Raw genomic sequence first — 22,577 nt, forward strand, 5'->3', positions numbered from 1 at the left:
CTAGGAGTTCTGATGATTGCACCATTCCCTGCTCTCATTAATTTTATTGTACATGGTGGCTGACATTGCAGCTGGCAATTTTTAAGGAAAAAAATAACCTGAGACGAGTGGTGTATGCTGCATTCTCAAAACTTACTTGCATAGTCCTTGGTTGAGCCTGATCAGGGGTGAAGATGTTAGCTATCCTCTTCTGTATTATCACTAGATCTCTCATCTAAAGAGGTCAAGCCAGAGAGGTATTTAGGTTATGGGCTTACAGGGAATATGTCCAAAGCTGTGTTAGATGTGGTGGTCAGTTCAGTAAGAGGCGCTGTTATCTCCAGTGTATAGTTGCAAGTCATAACATGCTTTTTGCTAATCCACTCGATAAACCACGTTTTCTGATCATTTTATGGAGCTTTTGGAAAAATGGGACAGTTCAAACTGTTGAATGAGGATGCTCAGCTATACCTGAGACACTGCAGGCCATACCATATGGAAGTTGATTATTTACAAGTCAGGTGTTGCCACACCTATTTTCTTTGGTCTTCTAAATGGAGTTCATAATGCCAAGCTTATATGGAAGCATTCTGTGCGGCGCACAGAGTAGGGGGCACCTCAGAAAATGAGGCACCAAATCCTGAATGTGCTCATCAGGATGCTGCCCGGAATTAATCAGGACGAAACGCTTCGGTACAGGGCTGCTGCGATTTTCTCCTTGCCTTCTGGGCTAAGGGATTGGAGTTGTAGCTGCAAGAGAGGACCTGCTGTCCTCAGAGGATCCCTGACCTGCGGGGTAAGGCTCACAGCAGCAATGTGTGAAAGAGCTACCATAGCTGCTGTGTGACAGTTGTGTAGCTGAGTGGTGATTTGAGTATTGGTCTGGGAATGGCAGACCAGGCCCGGTGCTTTGTCAGCCTGGAGTCAGCTTCACATCCCTTGGAGAGTACCCCAACCATAGACCCAAGGGCTGCTTTGCAGAGTGAGCCCTTCATCTCTGCTCTTGAAGATGGATTACCACGTGGTTAAGAATTGAATACACTTGGCAAAGCAGGGAAAAAGGAGTTGGCCCTGTAGCCTAAATGTCAGGTCATTTTTATAGGAATGGAGAGTCCTGCTTTTTGCCTCAGCTACAGGCATTAGTTCTGTCCACTTCATCCATCAGTAAGCAATAAACAGCATTGGCAGTGGGGTTCAGAAGGTGGTACTTTTGTGACCAGAGGTCTGCTGATTAGCCCATCGTCTTGCCCACTCTCATTTTCACCCAATAGGTCTTGCAGTGGTTGGGTTAGTGGCAGCTGTGCATGCTTCATGTCTCAGACTACCTGGAGCAACACCTCACTATGCTTCTGTTTTTTGGATGGACTAAAGAAAATGCCTTGTTGGTTTGGTTGAGATGCACCAGCTCTGCTGCAGGCAGATAAGGACTCTTATCTGACCTAACCTGATGAAAACCTACTGAGGCACCTGCAGAAATAAGCAACCACTGGATACAGGCTGATTGTTCTCTGATTTGGGGTTTTAGTACCACTGGTTCCAGATTCACAGAATCACAGAATCACAGAACTGTGGCGGTTGGAAGGGACCTCAAGAGATCATCATGTCCAACCCCCCTGCCAAAGGGGCACGGGGGGCCATTCATTTATGGCCTTTCACCTATTTTGAAATAGGTGAATTTATTTATTTATATTTATTATTTTTATATTTATATTTATATTATATTTTTTATATTTATTATTTATTATATTTATTTATTTATATTTATTTTACCTATTTATACTTTTTCTTCAGGAGGAAAACATTTATTCAAAACATCTGAACAAATGCTAAGCATGAAATACCCATTCAAAAACAGGAGACAAGCTTCTTTTGAAAACAAGAATATATTTAAATAGTTTGTACAAATCAACTTGTCCCTATGATTTTACTTGTGTTATATGTATAGTTAGTGAAAACGAGAGTAATAGAGAAAAACAAGAGAAGTGCTATATTTCAGCAAATGAAAGAAACATTCAATAAATAAAATTCCAGAATAAACCTAATTTTTCTCCTTCCTGGAATATGCTTGAGGAAATATTTGAAGGTTAAAAAAGTGTTTATACAAAGACTAAACCTGGATTTTTTTCCTGGTTGGAAAATTATTTTAAAGGAGAAAAATTTTCTGCTAGATAAACTTAATTTTTAGGAACTAATTACATTAATGTACAAAGGAACTGAGTAGATGTATATATATTTAGATAATATAATCATCTTTAAAGTTTTAATAGAGGAAATAATTCAAGTATACTTCTATGAAAACATCGTTTCTCAATTAAGGAAAAGATCTAAAAAAAAATAAATGAGAACAGATAACACCCATTCCATTTATCAAGTTGTAAATAGGTGTTTTATGTGTTAAAACAAGTTTAAGAGTTAGGACTTTCCCCATTTAACATTGTCTTCAGTTATAAGAAAAAGAAGCAAGAAGAAGTAGCATGTTAATGAAGTTCTTGCATCATTTTGAGAGAATTCAGGACTAAAAATAGCACCAAAGAGCTGTGTTTAGGAAAGGAAATGGTTAGAGGAAAGGCAGATTATTCAATGTAGACACCAGTAGTCTAAATTGCTCATACTCAGTAGGAGTGAGGAATCTGGAAAAGCACAAATCCTGAAAGAAATCTGAAAGTACTGCTGGTCCATAAATTAGGACTCATTTGCAGAATAACAAAACTTAAAGTCTGTTGTGACCTTAACATGCAAAGGGATCCTGTCACATAGCAGGAAAGGCTAGAGCATAATTCCACATTATTTTGAATTTGAGTATTGTTGTGCTATGTTTTTTTGCATGATAATTCTATAAATATATAATTTCCATTGTATACTACATTGCACACAGCGGTGTTTGTCTCTGTCCATGGTACAACATACAGCCTTTCCACACGTTGTTCATTCTTCAAATATTTGCTTTTGTTTGTTATGATATTATTATGTAAAGGCTTCCACCTATCAAAACTGTTGGTCTAAGCAAGTAAAAACTTTTGCTTATCAGAACTAGAGCTCTGAACAGAAGACTTATTTGTATATCTGTATTAAAATGAAACGATTCTGCGAGAAGCTCCTACTCATAAAAGTTTTCATTTTTTTCAGATTCTCGATATATTCTTCTTCCAGTAGTTTTACATCATCTCCACATGCATTTACAAGAACAGAAGGATCTTATAATGTGTGCACGTATCCTTAGCAACATATTTTGTCTCATCAAGAAGAACAGCTCAGTAAGTAAACAGCATGTCACATCCACAAGGTACTGAACTTTTTTATATGGCACCCAGTAATGACACAGGCTGGACCTTGACCAAGAGCATTTTAAAGAATTCTCTGTGTAATGAGTCAAATGTAAATTTGATTTCTCAGACACCTTTTCTTTCCATGAAAGAATACTTTAATTGTGGCACGTTATTTTCTGCCAAGCTTTGACTCTTTCTGAGTGTTGTGTTTCAGAAAGAAACGTCCACTTTCTTGTAGAGGCATGGGCTATTTATCATGGGCTGTTTAGTCATAGGGGACACAAAGATGGTATAGGGAAGGGATAGATATGAGTATTGCAGGAATTGTACTTAGGGATTAGTTGGTAAATTTTGTGGCCTATTTCTAATGTTTGTGTTTGCAAATTCATCTGTGAAGACTGCATATGAGAGCTAGCTTAGGTAGGTCTGTTGCAGGCATGAAGATGATGGTGAAGTTCTGACAGGCAAAGGGATGTAAGACAACAAGAAATAAACATAGCTTGCATTCAGTGCAGTACATACAAACCAAAGCCAGCACACCTTACCCTGTAATGTGTTGGTGAGAACTGTTGTATGCATTTCTTCATTTCATACTTCTGTTAGAAATTAAAGTTGCCCGGTCACTGATTTGGTGCAGATGTGACCTGCAGCTTTGGCACTGCAATGTTCTTATTGCAGCTGCTCCTGGATTAGTGTTAGTACCTCTTCACAAGAGAAAGGGGTGGATGATAAAGCATAGCTGTGGTTTTGGACTGGGAGAAAGGCTTATATGTCTGGTCTTAACTTCAGATCTTTCATTTGGATTCACCAAGTTGCTCTGATCATGAACTCTAGAGAAGTACGTAACATAAATTGATGTCTGCATAAAGCTCTTTCCAGTGGGCAGGATATGCAAACGTGATTTGCAGTGGTCTTTGAGTGACAGAGTATTAACAACTTTGTGACTGCCACTTGATTTTTGTGGATCAGTTCACAATATTATTCCTTCTGTGGTGATCCAGATAATTCAGAGGCTGATGGAACAAGTGAATTTAAGAGACATATCTTTGAAAAGTGATTTTTTTTTCTTTTTCTGTTGGCCATTCTAACAGTAGTTTGTACATGAGTTTTGTACATCTCGAGACAGCAGTTCCTCAGTACACTGAATACTGTCTGCCTTCATAAGTAGCAAAGTTAACAGTTGATTGACACTAGATGAAGTGACAGAGAACACGGCCATGACACTAGACTCATCTTGAGTCCAAACAAGAGTTTTGAGTTTTGTTACAAATCATATGCTTAGGGTGTGTAGGAAGGGAAAAAAAAATCTCACTCCTACACCTCGATGCCGACAAAGTTGAATGATTCTGTTTGTCAGCTGAGTTTTAGCTTGGTTGTGTGCATTTGATTATGAAGTGTTTCTTTCTGCAAAGAAATGTCATCTTAAATTGTGGATAAAATGGCTCAGATGAAGATGGTGTTGTCTGCTGTCATGGAGACAGAAAACATTGCTGAAACAGGGAAAACATATTTTCGTCTGATTTAAAAGTACAACTTGACTTCATCAAGTCTTTTCTTGTGTCTAATTAAGGTATTCACGGTCTCTTTTGGTGGTGAACACTGGTTTCTTTGTATTGTTGTTGTGTGTGTACAAGTTGTAGGCTTACATAAATGACTAATTTGTTTGTGCTACTCAGTTGATGGAAAGCAATGTATCTGGTCCTTACTGCTGAAGCAGGTCTTGAAGGTTGAGCACCATCTGTTTGTTTCTAGTGATAGTTTCAAAGTGTGAAAACAGAATTCTACTTTTTGAACTTTAAGCCTCTCTTGGCAATTTCCCCAGAAAATATATGGGCATTATGTATAATAATCTTGACTGAAAAACCTGCCTATATTATTCTAAACATTAATTGAAAATAGTTGTGGTAATCTGATGAATGCTTATTTATTCAAAGTCCCCATAACTGTCCTCTGCATTTCAGTACAACGTAATTAATTGAAAACTGTAAGGTAACATAAATAGAATTAAATAATATCTTAACTTGAGAATGGTCTTTATTTTTTCAAGTAAAACGTTCGTAGCAAAGCTTCTATTGCAAAGCTTCTATTTGCTTCTAAAGACACATCAAAAGAAATATGCCTGTGGTCACCTTTCTGTTTTTACAACTTAAATGTTTTATTGATTATTTAAGGAAAAATCTGTTCTGGAAGAAATTGATGTGATTGTAAACAGCCTACTAGATATTCTGTTAAGGACAATACTAGAGATCACCAGCCGACCGCAGCCATCAGGCTCTGCTATGCGCCTCCAATTTCAAGATGTGACTGTAAGTTTCTTATAATGAAATACCTCACAACTGTCACTGGTTGAACTATTAGATTCATGAGAATTCTGCCTTTATATTGCTATTCAATTGTAAGATTTTGTGTTTTAAACAGAGATTGAGCAGAACAAAGAAAACTTCTTGCACTTTATTCATTTTCAATGGAAATGGTAATATTTTTTCATTATATTATATATATTTTGTGACCTTAAATAAAAGAAAAGAAACTAACTCTTGAGGTTATTTCAGGACAGTAACTATTTCACTGTTTCTTTTGTTGAGATTTTCAATAGCTTTCTTAATCTCTCACTAAGTTTGAATTCCTGAATGTAGGTACTCCTGAAAGAGTATCAACTAATAACAATTTAATTCCTAAGATGCATACCTTTTTTACATGATGAAACAGCTCTAAAAATGCCTCCAGAATCTGTGATGCTAGCCTGTATGAATCCAAATTTATTAATCAAAAGTCATTCTGTTGTTCTCTGGACTGAACATTTGAATTTCATTTCTGTCACATGAGGTAGGGCATAGAGGATGGATTTAGAAGATTAACGAATGATATTTTGGTCAATGTGATACAACAACTCATGCAAATTAGAGTGTTGAAATTGAGCCATTTACAGGAAGGCTAATCGTGAGCATTGATGAAACAAAATGAAGTATTACTTTGCTTTGTTTTCAGCAAGGTTCCCAGTTTGCATTTGAAGGACAAATCTGTTCTAATATAGCAGGGGATATGACCCCAGTATGAAGTAGGGGGGTAACTTTTTGTGAAGAGAACATACTATGCATTGTGATTTACCATCTCATTATACACTTCATTAATTGCCTTATTTTTACATTGTAACATTTTTATTAATGAATAGACGGTTGCTTTCCAAACTAGAATTTCCTATGAGATGAAACATTTGAAAAAGCATTTAATACCTGTGAAAGAAATGTGTTGTTGCCTTTTTTGTTTGTTTATTTTATCCTACAAAGAGCAAACATTAGTTGAAGTGTTTTTGAAGCTGACTAAGTTCTGTAATAGGATAACACCAAGCTTTAATCACTGTGGTTCAGTAGGACTGTACATCTAAGAGTTTAGGTTTTTTATCTGTAAATTATAAAATTACAAATGTACTCTGTGTGGCATATCAGACCATTACAAGAAAGCTCAGCTGAAGCAGGGGTTGTAGTATTAGACTCCTAGTGCAGCAAAGCTCTGAGCTTATTGGTTTCTTCTGATCTATCCACTCGCTTTCAGATTAAGTTTTAGTAAAACACCATGACAGCCTAATTCTTTCACACTATCAAAAATTAGACTGAAAATTCTTTCAAGTTGCAAAATTTTCTTTTTATGCATAAGAAAAGCCATGTCATTGTCACCACAGGCATCTGAAAGAATACTTAATGTGGAAGTGACTCACAGCACAGCATAAGGCAATTATATACATTTATGTAGAAACATCATGCAGCATGGGCTTATGGCAATGCATAGAGCCAAATTCTTGGAACTATTTGTAGAGCAAGTATGATGAAGTACCCGATGCAAGTACAGCAGTAGAGTCTGTTCCAGTGTGTTACCAGTATTTCAAGCTGCACCCATCATAAAATATTCTTTGTGAGATGTATCCTGGCAGCACACTGGATAAAATTCTATCATACCTTTTTTATCAGTTATAGTCTTACTTTTGGACATAGTCCCAAACTCATTGCAGTGTGATCTTATAGGCCCACAGGTCACTGTTTTTCTGCAGTTCATAAAGAAAATAAAAAACATGGCTTTGGGGGGGGGGGGGGGGCAGTGTTACAGGTGTTGCACTAATTAACATCGAATTCAGTGGAATGGTGAAAGTGAAAATTATACATTAATTGCTTTAGGATATCAGTGATTTGGATCTGTAGGTTTTCTTAAGAAAAACGTAGTAGCAGAGAGCAAATCAATTAGAGCAAATATTTATTTATTTGAAATCTTGGAAGTTTAGTCCTCGAGAGTTTAAATGAATTGCAATTTAATTGTCAGCTTGATGTAGTTTAATAATTATACTCAGTCAATGAGACACAGAAAACTACTTCAGGATTCTACTTAAGTGAATTTGGGTTTACGGCTTGGCTTGAATTACGGCACTAGGATCTGGTCCTCATGTTTTTTATCAAGGCAATTTTGTTTGTAGAGTTGGCTTCTGTGCATGACCGACATATCCCCTGACTAGTTAGTCTGTGGCTAGCACTGGCAGAAATATTAACAAAATTTGTTTTCATATTGAGTTCAACAAATGCAGCTGAACGTTCATTGTTGTTCTAAAAACTAGCTGCCTGTATAGCTACCTAAATTTAAATCAAAAGCTCAAATTTAGAAGTAAGTTAACAATTAGCTAAAGCTGGTACCATTTTAAAGCTAATCTGTCTGTCAGTTTTAATAGTACAGCTTTCTATAATAGACTGTGATTTTTAGTATATTCCTCTAAGTAAGTAAGTGTGGGATCATAGAAGGTGACCAGAAAGGACTGCTTAAAATGCTTAAGCAAGAAGGGAAGTGTTTAAAAGGTTCATACATGACTTTTGTCACTCAAGCTGACAATCAGGTCAACTTATATCTTTAATTACTTTTCTTATTTTGGCTACTTAGCCAAATCTGAGTGGTCTCAAATTTTATAACTGGAATAAAAGTCTCCAAAATTTGCCTATTTAGATGAGCCTACATTATTTTAAATAGCATGATAAAATCATATTGAGACACGATACAACGAAACTGCAACTCTTAAAAAATAATGATAAAACACCGAAGTCCTTTTGCTCTCTGAAAAGAACCTGATAGGATTGGAAATAATTTTTCAGCTACCTTATGGATATTTACAAGGTAACAGCTGTAACCTTGCTGGTTAGGCCCAGACCATGAAGGTTAACATACTTTATAGACTTCGGATGTTGTTTTGAGAAAGCTGTGCTCACTGTAAGGAGCAATGGTTTTGCAGGAAGGTAATTAATTTGGGATCATTACTTCAGCGTAGAGTATTATTATGGGCAAGGCATACTTATTAGTTTACCACTATGTTGCCTGTTAAAGCGAGCACCTGACACACCACCAAGTATATAAGATATAATCACAAGTGTATTAGCCCTTCCAATGTAAAATCCCAAACAACTATTTCTATGAAGACATATTCCTTTTTTAATCTTGCTTTCTGTTTTTAAGGAAAGACAGAGGAAAATACTCCCAAATTTTCACTTGAAAAACTAGTGAAAGACAGCATTTTAAAGTAGTGTTATCATACCCGTCTGTTTTCCAAGTCTTGTTCCCATTTCTGGTAGTTAAGGGCCAGAGTTTATTTCCCGTTTTTGAACAAGTTTGCAAGATACTAGAATTTTTCTTCTACAGCACTGGGATGCAATCCAGACCCTATGATTAAGTTCCATTTATATATATATATATGTGTATATATATATATATATATGTATTTTTTAATGAGAACTTCCACTGTAGGTCCAAGAAAACTTTTTATCAAAACATTTTCAAATTTTGTCCAGTTGTATAAATGAGTTTTCTTTTTGACAAATATGATATTTCAATTTAAAATGTTTTGAAAAAATCTCAGCTATTCCTTCCCTTAAGGAAAACATTAGCATTTTTCCCAGAGTTGTTGCAAAATACTTACTTTTTGTTTCAAAACAGAGTTGACAGAGAGACTGTAATGTTAGCAATCTAAATAATCCATTTAAAAACAAATACAAGGGAAATAAATGACAAATCAAACTTTTACTGCATTAGCTCTTCCGGATCTATAGATTATGCTGAGCAAGTAAACTGTTTTGAGTAAAAATTAATTTTTTTTAATGGGAAGGAAATTTATAGCTAAATTAATGTATTTTCATTAAGTATGGAATAATGTTTTCTAATCGTCATTAATTTCCCTTGCATTTGTTGATTACTTTAAATGCTTATCATATGACAATTTATAGTGTCTTCTGTATTTGAGCTTAATCTCTCATATGTTTATTCATGGCGTTATCTGAACAGGGGGAGTTTGTCTCTTGTTTGCTGTCACTCTTGCGACAAATGACTGATAGACATTATCAACAGCTTCTTGATAGCTTCAGTACAAAGGAAGACCTGAGGGTAAGTAACAGAACTGTCTTTTTACTTGTTCAGGTCTCTATTTATATCTCTTTTCTCTTTCTCCCTCTTTCAGATATTCCTGTGCTTTGATGAAATACATCAGTGTTTAAATGCAATATGTTTTTTGGATTAGGTAGCTTTTACACAGATTTTCATGTGTACTCATGGCAACTCTTGTGATGGAGCTAGGATTCTATTGCTTCTACAGTGACAACTGAAAGAGTAGAGATGGGAGGACTATATAATTGCTTTAAGGCCATATACAGTAGCCTCAAAGCCTGTTCTAAAGATTGTGTCCGTCTAAAGTTACACAGGTCTGCTTGATTCTTCCTGTCAGCTGTTTGTTTGTCTTATTTATTTACTCGTTTATTAAGTTATATATGGCAATGGCAAACACACAGCTTGATAAATGACTGTTCAAATAACGCTCTGTTTTGCCTAACTGTGTAGCAGGTCCCTTGGCAGGAGGACCTGTCAGACTTGTAATGTTTGTCTGCCCTGTTTGATCATGGAAGAGAATAGTTGCAGAACTTTTTCAGGGCAGATTTTACCAATTTTATTGATGGACTTACCAGGCTCATGGAGATGCAGCATTTTTAATTTGTTTTTGGAAGAGAGGGATGGATTAACAACAACACAAAATAGTAGTTAAGGCTTCCTGCATAAAGACATAACACCAAGGCTTCCACTCTGCTAGACCCTGAGAAACTAGTATAGGACTGCATTTTATCCACATAAGAAATCTTGAGGGATCACTTATTCCCATTATTCAGCCAGTGATTCTGGATAGGAGAGTAATGACATCTTAGAGTGATACTATATTTTTATATGTTACTTTTAAATTATGATTCAATAATCTTAATTGTTGCCCTGAAATGGAGAGCCTAGTCATGGTGCAGTTCCAGATTTTCTTAAATTCCTGTTTAGAGATGCTCTGAAGAGAGCATACCATTCATGAGTGCTTTTTCTTTGTAGTGGGGTGATGATATTAAGTTTGAAAGATAGAAAGAAAATAGTACTGAGAGGTTATCTCTATCAAGAGTCAAGAGTACTACCTAGGAGTTATATAGAGTGGGAGATTTTTAGACTAGTACTAGACCATCTGTTTTCACCTGGCATAGTTGGTATCCTTAGACAATTTTTAATATATGTTGTTGGAATTTAGGCATTTTTTTCTGAAAATATTTTCCCTTTTGTTTGAATTCTGATCAGATATGTGTTCTTAGGTTTAGATTTTTAGATTTGCTGAAGGTGTTTCACGCTTGATTTCTGTGTTTGATATATCTGTGAGTACAGTGTTGAGCATATTCATACTTTTGTGCTTCTAGAACATGAAAATCTCTAGAGTTATTGCTTGAATGGTGTTTGATTTGAGGCACATTTATATTCCCCGCACACGCATACCCTACTATTATACAAAGACATATGGAAAGCAGCTGTAGCTTGTGCCATCAGCTATCAAAATAGAGGTCGTAAGAACTCAAGTCCAGAGTTTATTTTTCTCATTCTGATCTCACCAAATCAGCGTCAACTCCACCAGTGATTAAGTGGCAGTAGGTTTGATGATGATTATTGCAGCACTCCTTCTCTTCTGAATCTTAAATAATATAAGAAATTGTTTTTTCCTCTCACTTGGAAATATCAAATACAACTGTAATGTGTGACTGACAGGAAGAGGGAAAGATGAGAGCGAATGTGTTAGTCTGACACTGCTATTAATCATAAGGTGACTGTGTGTGTCTTGAACCATCTTCACTCTGAGGGTGGTGAGGCACTGGCACAGGTTGCCCGGAGAAGCTGTGGATGCCCCATCCCTGGAGGTGCTCAAGGCCAGGTTAGATGGGGCTCTGGGCAACCTGGTCTGGTGGGAGGTGTCCCTGCCCATGGCAGCGGGATTTGAACTGGGTGGTCTTTAAGGGTCCTTCCAGCCCAAACAATTCTATGATTCGGTGCTTCTGTGATCTTGCCACTTACCTCTGTGCTATGCTTTCTTTGCCAAGCATGGAACTTCTTTCATATTTTATACTGCTTTAAGATATGTTCCTTAGGAACTGACGTCAGTATGAGTAAATCGGGGCTGAGAAGGTGTAAATATCTGTGATAAGACATTCTTATTTGAGGTATTTTTAGAGACTGAAATAGTAACCATAGTTATTATTCTGGTGGCTAGTATGTATTTCTGGATTTAAGCTTCAGTGGTAAATATCATCAACTTGCTCTATTTTTGAATCCTCTTTCTGCACCATGGTCAGTGATGTCAGATTGGATTGGGTGTTCCGTAAGCCACATTACAAACTACATATATAATACGGGGTTTGCAAGTGACTTATCTGAGTGTAACCCAGGCTTTTGAATTGCTGTCTGCTATGCCTCTTTTTTTTTTTTTTTTGCTTTGACTACCCCTGTTTATAGGTATCTTTCTATTCTAAATGATTGCATACTGATATTACAAGGTATTTCTTCTTTCTTTGACTAATTCTCAAAAAGACTGTCTCAAGTGTTTGCAGGAATGCATGTTTGCACAGTATTTATGCTCCTATTCATAAACTATCCCCATCAAGCCACTTTTCCAAACAAAAATTCACTCATGTAAATACTTGTAAAAAAGGAAACAAAGGTTGTCATTCGTCATCAAAACATAACTCCAGTTCTTATTCTTTCTTGTAACAATCTATACCAAAATTATTAAAGGCTGTTTCCAGCTTGTTCATCACAGTATAGCAAAATGGAGTTTGAAGGAATAACATCAATTTTAAAATGACAGATATATCTGCACATTTTATATGACACACATGTGAGTGATGATTTAAACAAGTGCGTTCATAGAAATATTTCCTTTATTTTTAAATATATTTAGTTTAAGTAACTGACATGTTGACTATTTTTATTTTAGTTGTTTCTTCAAGAGTCAGTTTTTTTCCACAGACAGCAGAAGATGGAACAAGCGTTTTATATTTGAAAACGTGCAAATGAAGTAAGAAAGAAATGTCAGGGGATTCGTGGCTGAGTGGTAGTGCCAGATATTCTATTTCACTCACTTTTTGAAACGTTTAATTTAATAAGACAATAATTTTCAATGCTTCCTTTAATTTATGTTTCAGTATTATTTTTAAGATATGCTTATTTTGTTTACCACAAAATAACATCTTATTCTGGTAAATATATTTTTTAGCAATTTACATAACAGAGGCTCCCTTGTAGGCGGATATTTGCTGCCACAAAAAAGCTCAGATCTAATTTATGACAAAAGATTACAGTGGAAATTATAAATAGGGGTAGAGAAGTGGGAAACTGAATGAGAAGAACAGTATATGTTTGCATAATGCAGCTTTGACCACAGCAAAATGCTTTTGATTGATATGGATGGGGTTTTAATTAATAGGTTAAAAGAAAGCAAAATAAAAGCTCCTGTCAGAAGGCCTAGTCTTTATCCACGGCTGGTGTATGCTAGATAATGAGGCAGGATAGATATACAGGAGAGATCTATTGTAGGAAAAGAGTGTTTCACGGGGCTGGGAGCGAACTTCACTGGTTCTCTGATCCCTCTCTTCCAGCTAAGGAGCCTGAGCAGGGTAAGGTGGGTACTAAACCCTGCCAGCAAGCGCAGTGTATTCCACAGCTCTCTTCTCTAATGACAGCTTGGACAAAGACTTTTTAGGGTTGGTTGGCATGGGGTTGGCAATTTAGGTGGCTTCTGATGTAGACTGAAGAAGCAGTGAAGGAAAGAGGATCTGGGAAAGGGTTTGGCCACAGGATGGATGTGTTTTCCTGGCAGAAACAACTCGCTTTCGGAGACAATTCAACCATCTTTCTTGTAGGCACCTTGGCACTCTGCAAAACATCTCTGGGACACTGTACAAAGACTTGATAACAAGTAGCTTGATAACTCTGCAGTGCGAACCAAGGCATAGGGGATCAAGCAACTAGCTTAAAAGTTGACTGTTGTCCCAAACTAAAATGCTAATAGATTTACCCTGAGAAGTCCTGTATAGAGTCTGCCCGGCACTACAGAGGATTTTATGTGTATACAGGGAGATGTGAAAGAAATTCAAAGATGCTTGTTGATCAAATGACTAAATAGTTTCCCATCTTTCAGAAGGCCATGCTTCTCACTGAATTGCAGTTTCCTAATTTCATCAAGCAGTTATTGCAGCTGAATGAAACTGAACTGTGATATTATGATATTGAGTGTTGTAAGATAGTACTAGAGCTTATATATGCTAGGTAGGAGTATTACGAGATGATATTTAGTTGCATGGAGTATGTAAAAGGACAAAATTACTCCATTACTGTCACTTAAGTTAAAAGGCATATGAGACATCAATTATAGCTGTATTCAACCAACCAAATGTTAGTTCACTTACAGTGCGGGCAAAAACCCTTTTTAAATGTTAAAATCTGTTACTAAGTCATTCTGAAGTGTTTAGCAGAGCAGATACAACTATGAAAGATAATAGCTTATTGCACGGAAAACAGTTTAAGCTATAGTTACAAAATCAATCTACCATGAATGGTACTTCATAGTTATATCTGGTGATGGTTTTGGAATGTTTGGACCACGAAAGAAAAATGAGCAATCGCTTCATGCAAAATCCCAGTCACTGTAATGCTGATCAACATGCTTTGTGGAACTGCTGTATGGAGCTGTTGGAGGGGAGCTCCTTGGGTATCGGAGACCTGCCACTGAATACTGATGAGCAGACCTGAGACCTGAAGGCTGCTAGTGCATTAATCTCAAAGCATCAGACTAGTCAGCTGGCATTTTACTCTTTGGTTATTTTCATGCTTATGGCTTCCTAGGGAAATGTATTATCAAATAAATAAAAAAAATCATACATGAAAAATAAGTTAGGCATAGATTAACTCCGGAAATAGAAGCTTAATAGTTGTATCTTTCAAATCTTGCAAAAATTATTTTTTTTCTATTATTTTAATGAATTTTCTGTTTCTTCAAGTTACATTTTAGCTTTGAATTGCACTGCATTTTTGTTTGTATGTTTTAATATTTACTACAACACAGACAAACTTCAATCTTGGACTTTTCAAATTCGTATTTTATATCTAATAAATCGTATTACTGAATTGATGACACGATTTTCTATTTTTTCTGTTAAAATTAGAAATAATTAGCCTTGTGTTGCTGATTCAAACTATAATGCCAGTGTCTACATTTGCTTTGTTTTCGAGTTTGCTTGGAATAAAAGGTTCATTCTGTTCTTAGCCTAGTTGCCTAAAGAAATGAAGCATATGTGATCTTCCTTTCTGTCTGTCATTCTTTCCTTAACAATTTATGAACTAGCCAATGAATTTCAACAGGCTTGGGAGTGGCCTGTTGGGTCTGAAAGGCACTAAATTTTACACCCCATGCAACCCTGGAGTTTTAAATGGTCCTTAAACCATTCTTTGGTTTCCCAAGAGCAGACATTTGGTCTTTTCAGGTCAGCAGCCATTCAGCAGCAACACGTATTGTGTCAAGACAGTGAACAGGATAGAAATGGGATATGGGAGAATGGGGGTCAGTACTGTGAAGTGTCCTACAGCAGCATTTGGGGCATTGCCATGTTTTTGGGATTACTGCACAGGCAAAGGAGGTAACCCCTAAAGAAAAAAAAAAGGAAGAGGCACAAGTGTTGAAATTGAACTACAAGGTGGAAAACTGTAAGTAGGCAGTCTGGATAAATATGTTGCTCATGGAGATACTTGTTTATCTGTAAAGCTGGTCACCTGCGCTCAAATGCTGTATTATCTGCACCAAGTCTCATTTGTACTCTTCAATACAGAGGATTTTTTGGCCTCTTACTCAGAAAACAGGTTGTCTCTTTTATGTAATCTTCTCTGGTGGGTGGGTGCTGGGATCTCAGCTGCTTTTCCCAGCGCCTGCATTCGTCCCCCTTTACAGTGATTCTCTAATGAAAGACATCTGTTGTGCAATGCCCATCATCTACACTTTGGTAAATGCGCTTGAGAACATATTTTGGTGTTCAAAATTAGTTGGTACCTCTGGTTGTATCTTCATCTCATCCTTGGTTTGAACTCAGTCTCTACAAATGACATGGGCAGAATCAATAATTCAAACATTTCAAGGGCAGGTACACTAGTTCTGTTAGTTGGATTATATCATTTGCCTCCTGTTCCTCAGAACATCAAAAGCTCCATTTTGCTTACTAAAAAAAAAATAAATACAAGCAATGTTATACACAATCAAGACTGACCATTACCACCTTTGTTTAAAGCATTATTTATCAAAGTATATCTGAAAAACCTTGTGCTGAGAGGAATAGCAGGAATAGCTTAAATTAGTTATTTATTAGTGAATTAAATGACATAGGAGATGATAATACTAAGCTCTTTCTACATTCATTCTACAGTGCTTTCTACATTCAAAATAGCTCATGTGCATTTACTATTTGTATGTATTCAGCAAATGAAGCTGAAGGGTTAAGTGACCTGCATACAGACAGACAGCTGCGTTAGCAGTTCAGGGGTCTGGACGTTGCTGTTGACTTCACTGGTCTTTGCAAACCCAATGATAAAATTGTCCTTGCACTCTCTCTCTTTCCCACCAAATAATGCTACTTTTAGAATAAATCTTGAATGTGATGAAAACCTGGCATGATTAAGGAGGTATTCAGAACTCTGTGGTGTTTGTAAAGTGCTTTTTTGATTTGCAAATTGTTCTCAGGATCACATTTGTGGAAGTGTATGGGTGGAAACCAAATGCATCTTTGACATTTATCTTATGTATTGCTGTCAATCAAATGGCAGATTAAATTATTTTTCTCTTTTTAAGAAAAAATGAATTAAATTGATACTTGAAGCTTTCTTAGGGAATCAACAATGGAAAAATATTAAAAGGTATATATATTGAAAATAAATGTGCAATTTGCTATTTCTATAATGATTTTTTTCTGCCTCTGATTAAGATATTTTTAAAGCTCACTGCTCTTTTTACCAGAGTACCAGAGGTATAAGATTGCTTCTTTTCCTTCCACAGGATTTCCTGCTGCAGATTTTCACTGTATTTCGGATACTGATACGACCAGAGATGTTTCCCAAAGACTGGACAGTGATGCGTTTGGTTGCAAACAAGTAAGACATTTTTAATGGTAACAAAAAAATAAGGGGTGTATGTGAAGATCATGGTATAAGTAAACACAGTTATATGATGTATATAATAAAAATGTAAAATATACTCTATAACACTGGCTGCAGTTTTTCATTTTTGAATTTAAGATTGGGTTTAAGTTTTAAAATCCCTGCACTTATTTTAGACAACAAATTCATAGTTTAATCTGTTCCTGTTTATCTTCTAAATTTTAGAAAGAACATAGAACTGGTAACTCAGAAACACTTCTACAGATTGAAGATGCTAAGCATCAACAGCTTTGTTTTCCAAGCAGCAAATGACAGATCTCAACAGAACTTCATTTCAAATCTGTTTGTTGAAATGCTGAGTTGGTAGAGATCTGTTTGCTCTCAAGAAGAAATTATCTGCTATAATATTATTAACGATGTTTTTGCATGTTTGTTAATTTAGTGCTTGTCAGAAAAATCACAAATCAGGAAATGAGGCACAGCACACGCAACAGTAGCATGGGGCTCTAAGCATTGCCTAGTGATACTTTGGGATATAACCTGCCTTTGAGCCATTCTTTCTTTGCTCTGGCCTTATTTTTACAGAAACAGGTTCCCAGCATTTCTGAGAAGTCATTATAGTAAGTCTAAAACTATTGAATTTTATTTCACCTGTGTCACCAGCTATCCTTTTATGTAGGCTTAGTTTTGGATCAGATAAGCCAGCTGAACAGTCAACACAATTACCTAAAAATCAGTGTCAGCAGAAGAGGGGGGTTGTATTGAGCAGACGTAGGAATCCAGAATTTAGGATTTACTTAAACTGCAATGCCTGATGAATTGTTTTTTAGTCTTCTTTGTGCCTATCAGCTCCAAAAAGAATTTGAATTCATAGTGCTGTACAGACAACTAGTGCTGATCTTCTGGTTACAATTAAATTTGGCAAAATTTGTATTCATGATAGATGTTATGTATGTGCCTGACATAGCGTTTGTTCAAGCTTTATCATGACTTGAGAAAATAACATTTTTTGCTCATTTTTATTACATGATTTAATAGCACTAATCTTTCCAGGTTTGAATTCCAGCAAAAAATGTTAATAATCAAAGAATTGATATGATGCATCTGGTAATAGTGCTTAAGAAATAAATTGAGAAACACAGGAAAGGGAGAAAAACATAGGAACTCTTAGCCTCATATATAATCTAAGAAATCGCTACATATTCCAGAAACAGCTGGCTTGGCAGATGGCTTTGCAACAGCTGACATGTACAAAACTAAGATTTAGGAACGACCTTGGCATGTGTTTCTTGGAGCGGTGGTGTTCAGATATGCTAAAGATGTTGTTAGCAAGTTCTGCAAAAAGAGTATTTGCTTGCATTAGTATTTTAGTGAGCATCAAACATCTTTTATTATTCCGTGTCATGTTGCTTTTAACCAACTCTGGTGAAACTGTGACTCTGTGTCCAGTCCTGTCAGTCACAGAAGACAGGCAGAAGTTGGCGAACTGAACTCATTAACAAGCGATTGCATAAGCATTACTGTCAGCAAATGGCATGTTAGCACACCTTTACCAATTCAGCATTTAGTAATTTACTTTGCTAGGTATGTGTTCCTTTGTGGAGGAGATCCTGCTTTGCTGTGTGTGCCTAAGTGTGCTGTGAACTGAAGAACCGTCATTCCCAGGTTACATATTGACGGTTAGTTTCTGTTTCTTTTCGAGGCAGCAGAAAGGAAATTCCACCTCAGCTCTCTCCTCAGCTGCAGGACACTAGTTTTTCTGGACTAGTTTTTCTAAATGGGAATGCCATCCTTTCACTTGTTTCCCCCACTGCCATTTCAGAGGCTGCCTTCTGTTAACTTCCCTGAGGAAGTGGCAAAGAGACTCAAAGCAGTAGCTTGGCTGGAATTTTCCCAACCCCAAATCTTTTATGGGAAAGGGGATATCGCAGAGGCAGGTTGAGAGGTTAGGGCACTGCCTGCACCAGACAGAAGTGCCTGCGAGCTGTTATCTTTTCCCTCCACTTGCTGAACCAGAGTGCTGCCAGTAACCTGAGCCCCTTTGCAACTGAATGCAAAACTTCTTGAACTCTAGCCCTGTTCATGTCTACAAGGAAAAACTGCAAGGTGTTGCACATCCTTTTAAGAGCATAATCAAGTAATCCATTAAAAAAATGATTTTTTTTCTAACTCCTCCTTCCCAGGAATAAAATCACTGGCATGTTTCCTGGGTCAGACAGCCCCTTCTCAGCTGTCTGGGCTTCAGCCCGAGAAGCTGTAGCTGATCTGAAGGCAGCATGTGTCTTGGGATCTTCACCATCACTGCAGTCACATCACCAGCAGCACTATCTTTTCTCTCCACTCTCCCCAGAGTGATATAAAAATTCAAACTGTCTGGTATTTACAGGAAGAGAGATTTAGACTGTCTGAGCCTAGGGAAGAAATGAGTCCTAGCAAGGGTATAATCAGGTAATAAGCTTTTCCTGAGGGGGGAAAAAATCATTTCTTCTCATATTTATACATGCAGAACTTAAATTACCTGAAAGATTTTTAGGTCTTAAAATGCCATAAGAGTCTTTCAATATGTATTAATTATATATAAAAATATTGCTGCCCCCTGGCTTCTAGAATTTTTTCTTGTTGCAGTGTTTTCAGTAATTATGTAGTATCTGGTACTTGGATGCTGTCTGGGATAAAACAAAAGAGAAGGTACTGCGAGCTCAAGAAGACAAATCTGGAACTAGCCAGAAACTAAGATACTTTACGATGATACACTCATGGTCTATAATTCTGAATGTCTGAATATCCATCATGAGAAAGCATTAATGACTAGCATTACAAAGTCACCGAGTGATTTCTAAAATTCGAGACATAAATTAACATTTAAGAAGGCATACATAGTACTAAAACAGAGAAATAGATCTTTTTTGAGTTGTGTGATGGAAGGAGAAGTACACGCAAAAAGTCTTTAATGTTTATCAGCTTCTGGCAATGAGACCAATTAACTCTGTTTAAACTACATAACCATGTAACATCTGTACTGAGCTAATCAGGATACATTCAGCAAAGCAAAGTGATTACTTATGCTTATCTAATATTTCTATCAGGGATTTTAATAGAGTGGCAGATTATTTTTCTTTATTTTATAGAAATCATCTTTATTTCTTTCATTATAGGACAGACCCACTTTGTACATAAAATAAGCAGTAAGATATGCCAGACTAAACCTGAAGCTTTTGCATAACACCTTCATAATGTTTCTCTCAACTGGAAATAACAGTGTAATGGTCACTCAATTTACCCTGAGGTTAGGGAAAGGATCACTTATCCAGTGCTTTAAATGACTGACATCTTTTGAAAGCCTTTAACAGACTCAGCTGAACTCCAAGTGTGCCATGTTTCATTAACAATTGAGGAAGCTGTCAGAAAGCAAAGTGAGGTTCCTATTACTTGCTGAGGTTTGATATTTGTAACATACGGTGCCCACGTATTATGTAACAATGAATTAATTTTCCACTGCCCGTGCTGTACAAGAAGCTTTCAGTTTAAAGATCTCATCCTTTGAGCATTTTGTTGAATGGTAGAGATGCTAGATCATCCAATTCTCAATTTGAATTCTAAGAGCCTACAAAATGGATTTATGAATATGATTATTTATAGTAAAATCATTGATCTATAGAGTAAGATTTACTATAATGTATTGTTTATAACACATTTACAAATGTATCTGCTGACAGTTGGGCATACTGACTTTTAACAGAAGATCCTTTTGGTTATCTAATTCAATGACAATTGGAAGACATTATTATTATCATTTAAAAACATTAATTCAAACAGAATACGCAATAAAGGAAGACATCAAATTAGCATCGGTTTCATCATTATGGCTGCTTTGAAGAATCCTGTTAGTTCCCATGGTGTGGGAGTCTGAGACTCCTACAATGAACAAAAATTCTTGCTTTTATGTAATACAAAGTGTTGCTAACAACCTCCTTGGTTTTATGTAATACAAAATGTTGCTTACAACTGAACCTGTAAAAATGGTTCTGCGCCATTGTCTGTCACAGAGCATATGTATATAGAGATATGCATGTATGAATAAGTTTATATACGTGCAATGGTATGTATATACACATTTATGTGAATATTGTTTATTTATGAAATATGAAAGAAACTTTCTTCCGTTCAAACACCTTAGTGCTTTTGAAGATTTTATTCTGCACCAGCAAAGGCTGAAATGAGAAGCTAATGTGTTATGTGTTTGCCCCATACCAGAATGGGAAAAGAGCTTTCATTTTCTACAGCTGGCTGCCCAAGCAAATCCAGTTTGTCGTAGCACGTTCCAGGCATCAGAAAAGTTGTTGAACTTCTGGGGGCTGCCATGAACTTTTCAAACAGCTTATTGCAGAAAGGTTTACTGTGCAAATTTGATGGAGATGCCACTCTGTCAGAAGTGCCCTAACCAGGCCTCGGGTTAGCATTTTGTATATGAGCCCAGAAAAATTGAGTAGCTAAAAGCAGAGATTTTCTTCTTTTAAAGTCAGGGTTTCTGAACAAACTTGTGGCAGGTGGTAAGAGGAGGAAAAGAAAGTTTTGTCATAAGCTCAATGTTTTCTAGTTTAATACTCAAATAGATTTTAAATAAATGTTTGTTGTTTTGAAATTGTTGGCTGGGAAGCAACATGGAATGTGGGTAATTGAACTGGATCATTCAGCTGTCCATCTGTCCTCTGGCTGCCTTCTCTGCTTTGCACGTTTTTGCTTTTTTTCTTTTATAGAACCTATGTTATTTGTAGGAGGAGGGTCGAGAACCCCCACACTTAGCAATGTTTTCTGTCCTATCTGATTTTAGTTCTTGAGGATGCAGTTTGTAGGTCATAAACAATGGCATCATCTTTCTATGCTCAGTCTGTTTGTTTGTTTAATCTACAACATACACAATCTCACTCTACAGACCCACATCTTATCAACTAAACCATATCATATATTTGGCTTACTAAATAAATCAAAGTGGAGCTATGTTGCCTGTAGCAACAACTATTTGCACTGCAGTTATTTTGCTATCTCAGGAAAATTCTGAAAAAGTCTTCTAAAAATTGCAGTTAAAATTCTACTCTAATTATTTTCTCATATGGATTTAAGCAGATCATTCTCTTCAGTTTCACCTGACATCTGAATGTGGCAAGAAAGGAAGGAATCCTTTCAGATATAAATAGATCTACGTAATGTAAACTTGGCATTACGGTTGCAGTTTGGGGGATGTTTGGGGGATTTTGGAAGAAAACTATTTTCTCTAGCATATAGTTTTTCAGAGATTTATTACTTTGGACTTAGGTTGAAATTTTACATAGCAATGGTTCTAATGAACTGACCTTTTCTATTAGAACATCTTCCTGAAATGTGCAAACTATTTCCATTTTGTCAAACATATGGACTGTAAATTAAATCATGCACAAATACAAGAATGAGAGGATTCTTATTATTTTTCCTGCATTGATTCTTAGCTTTGTTTATGTTACATATTGTTAACATTTCACTTTGTTTTCCATGCTACAACAGGGAGCACTGTGCAAACACTGTACCTCCCTGTTGGTGGAAGAATAGGGTAAACTGCACAAACGAGTGCTAAACATGGAACACTACTTGGATAAAAAAGCTAAGATACAATATAATTGCTGAAAAAATAATACATATGAAAGTTACTTTTTAGCAATTGAACTAGAAATAAGGAAACCCTAGAATCAAGCAGTGGTCTAAAAACAGTCTCAGACTTAACTGTTACAGGTGTTCAGATGCATCGAACCAGAAGGTAAAGCTTGACAAAGGCAGTCATTTTAAAAGTTGGGAAATGCA

General features: G+C 36.4%; 1 protein-coding gene across 7 annotated transcripts in view; it reads left to right on the forward strand.

Moving 5' to 3' along the window:
- DOCK4 (dedicator of cytokinesis 4) overlaps positions 1–22,577 on the forward strand; it is a 252,082-nt gene that overhangs the window by 175,599 nt on the left and 53,906 nt on the right. For all 7 annotated transcript variants that reach the window (XR_010829121.1, XM_066991664.1, XM_066991646.1 and 4 more), the window contains 4 exons: positions 3,106–3,233; positions 5,417–5,551; positions 9,552–9,650; positions 16,645–16,739. Coding sequence is in view for 6 of the 7 variants with exons in the window: in XM_066991664.1 (XP_066847765.1) it covers positions 3,106–3,233; positions 5,417–5,551; positions 9,552–9,650; positions 16,645–16,739 (457 nt within the window). In the remaining variant the exon portion in view is untranslated. The remainder of the gene's footprint in view (positions 1–3,105; positions 3,234–5,416; positions 5,552–9,551; positions 9,651–16,644; positions 16,740–22,577) is intronic.

This window comes from Anser cygnoides, chromosome 1, assembly GCF_040182565.1.
Source record: "Anser cygnoides isolate HZ-2024a breed goose chromosome 1, Taihu_goose_T2T_genome, whole genome shotgun sequence".
NCBI lineage: Eukaryota > Metazoa > Chordata > Aves > Anseriformes > Anatidae > Anser > Anser cygnoides.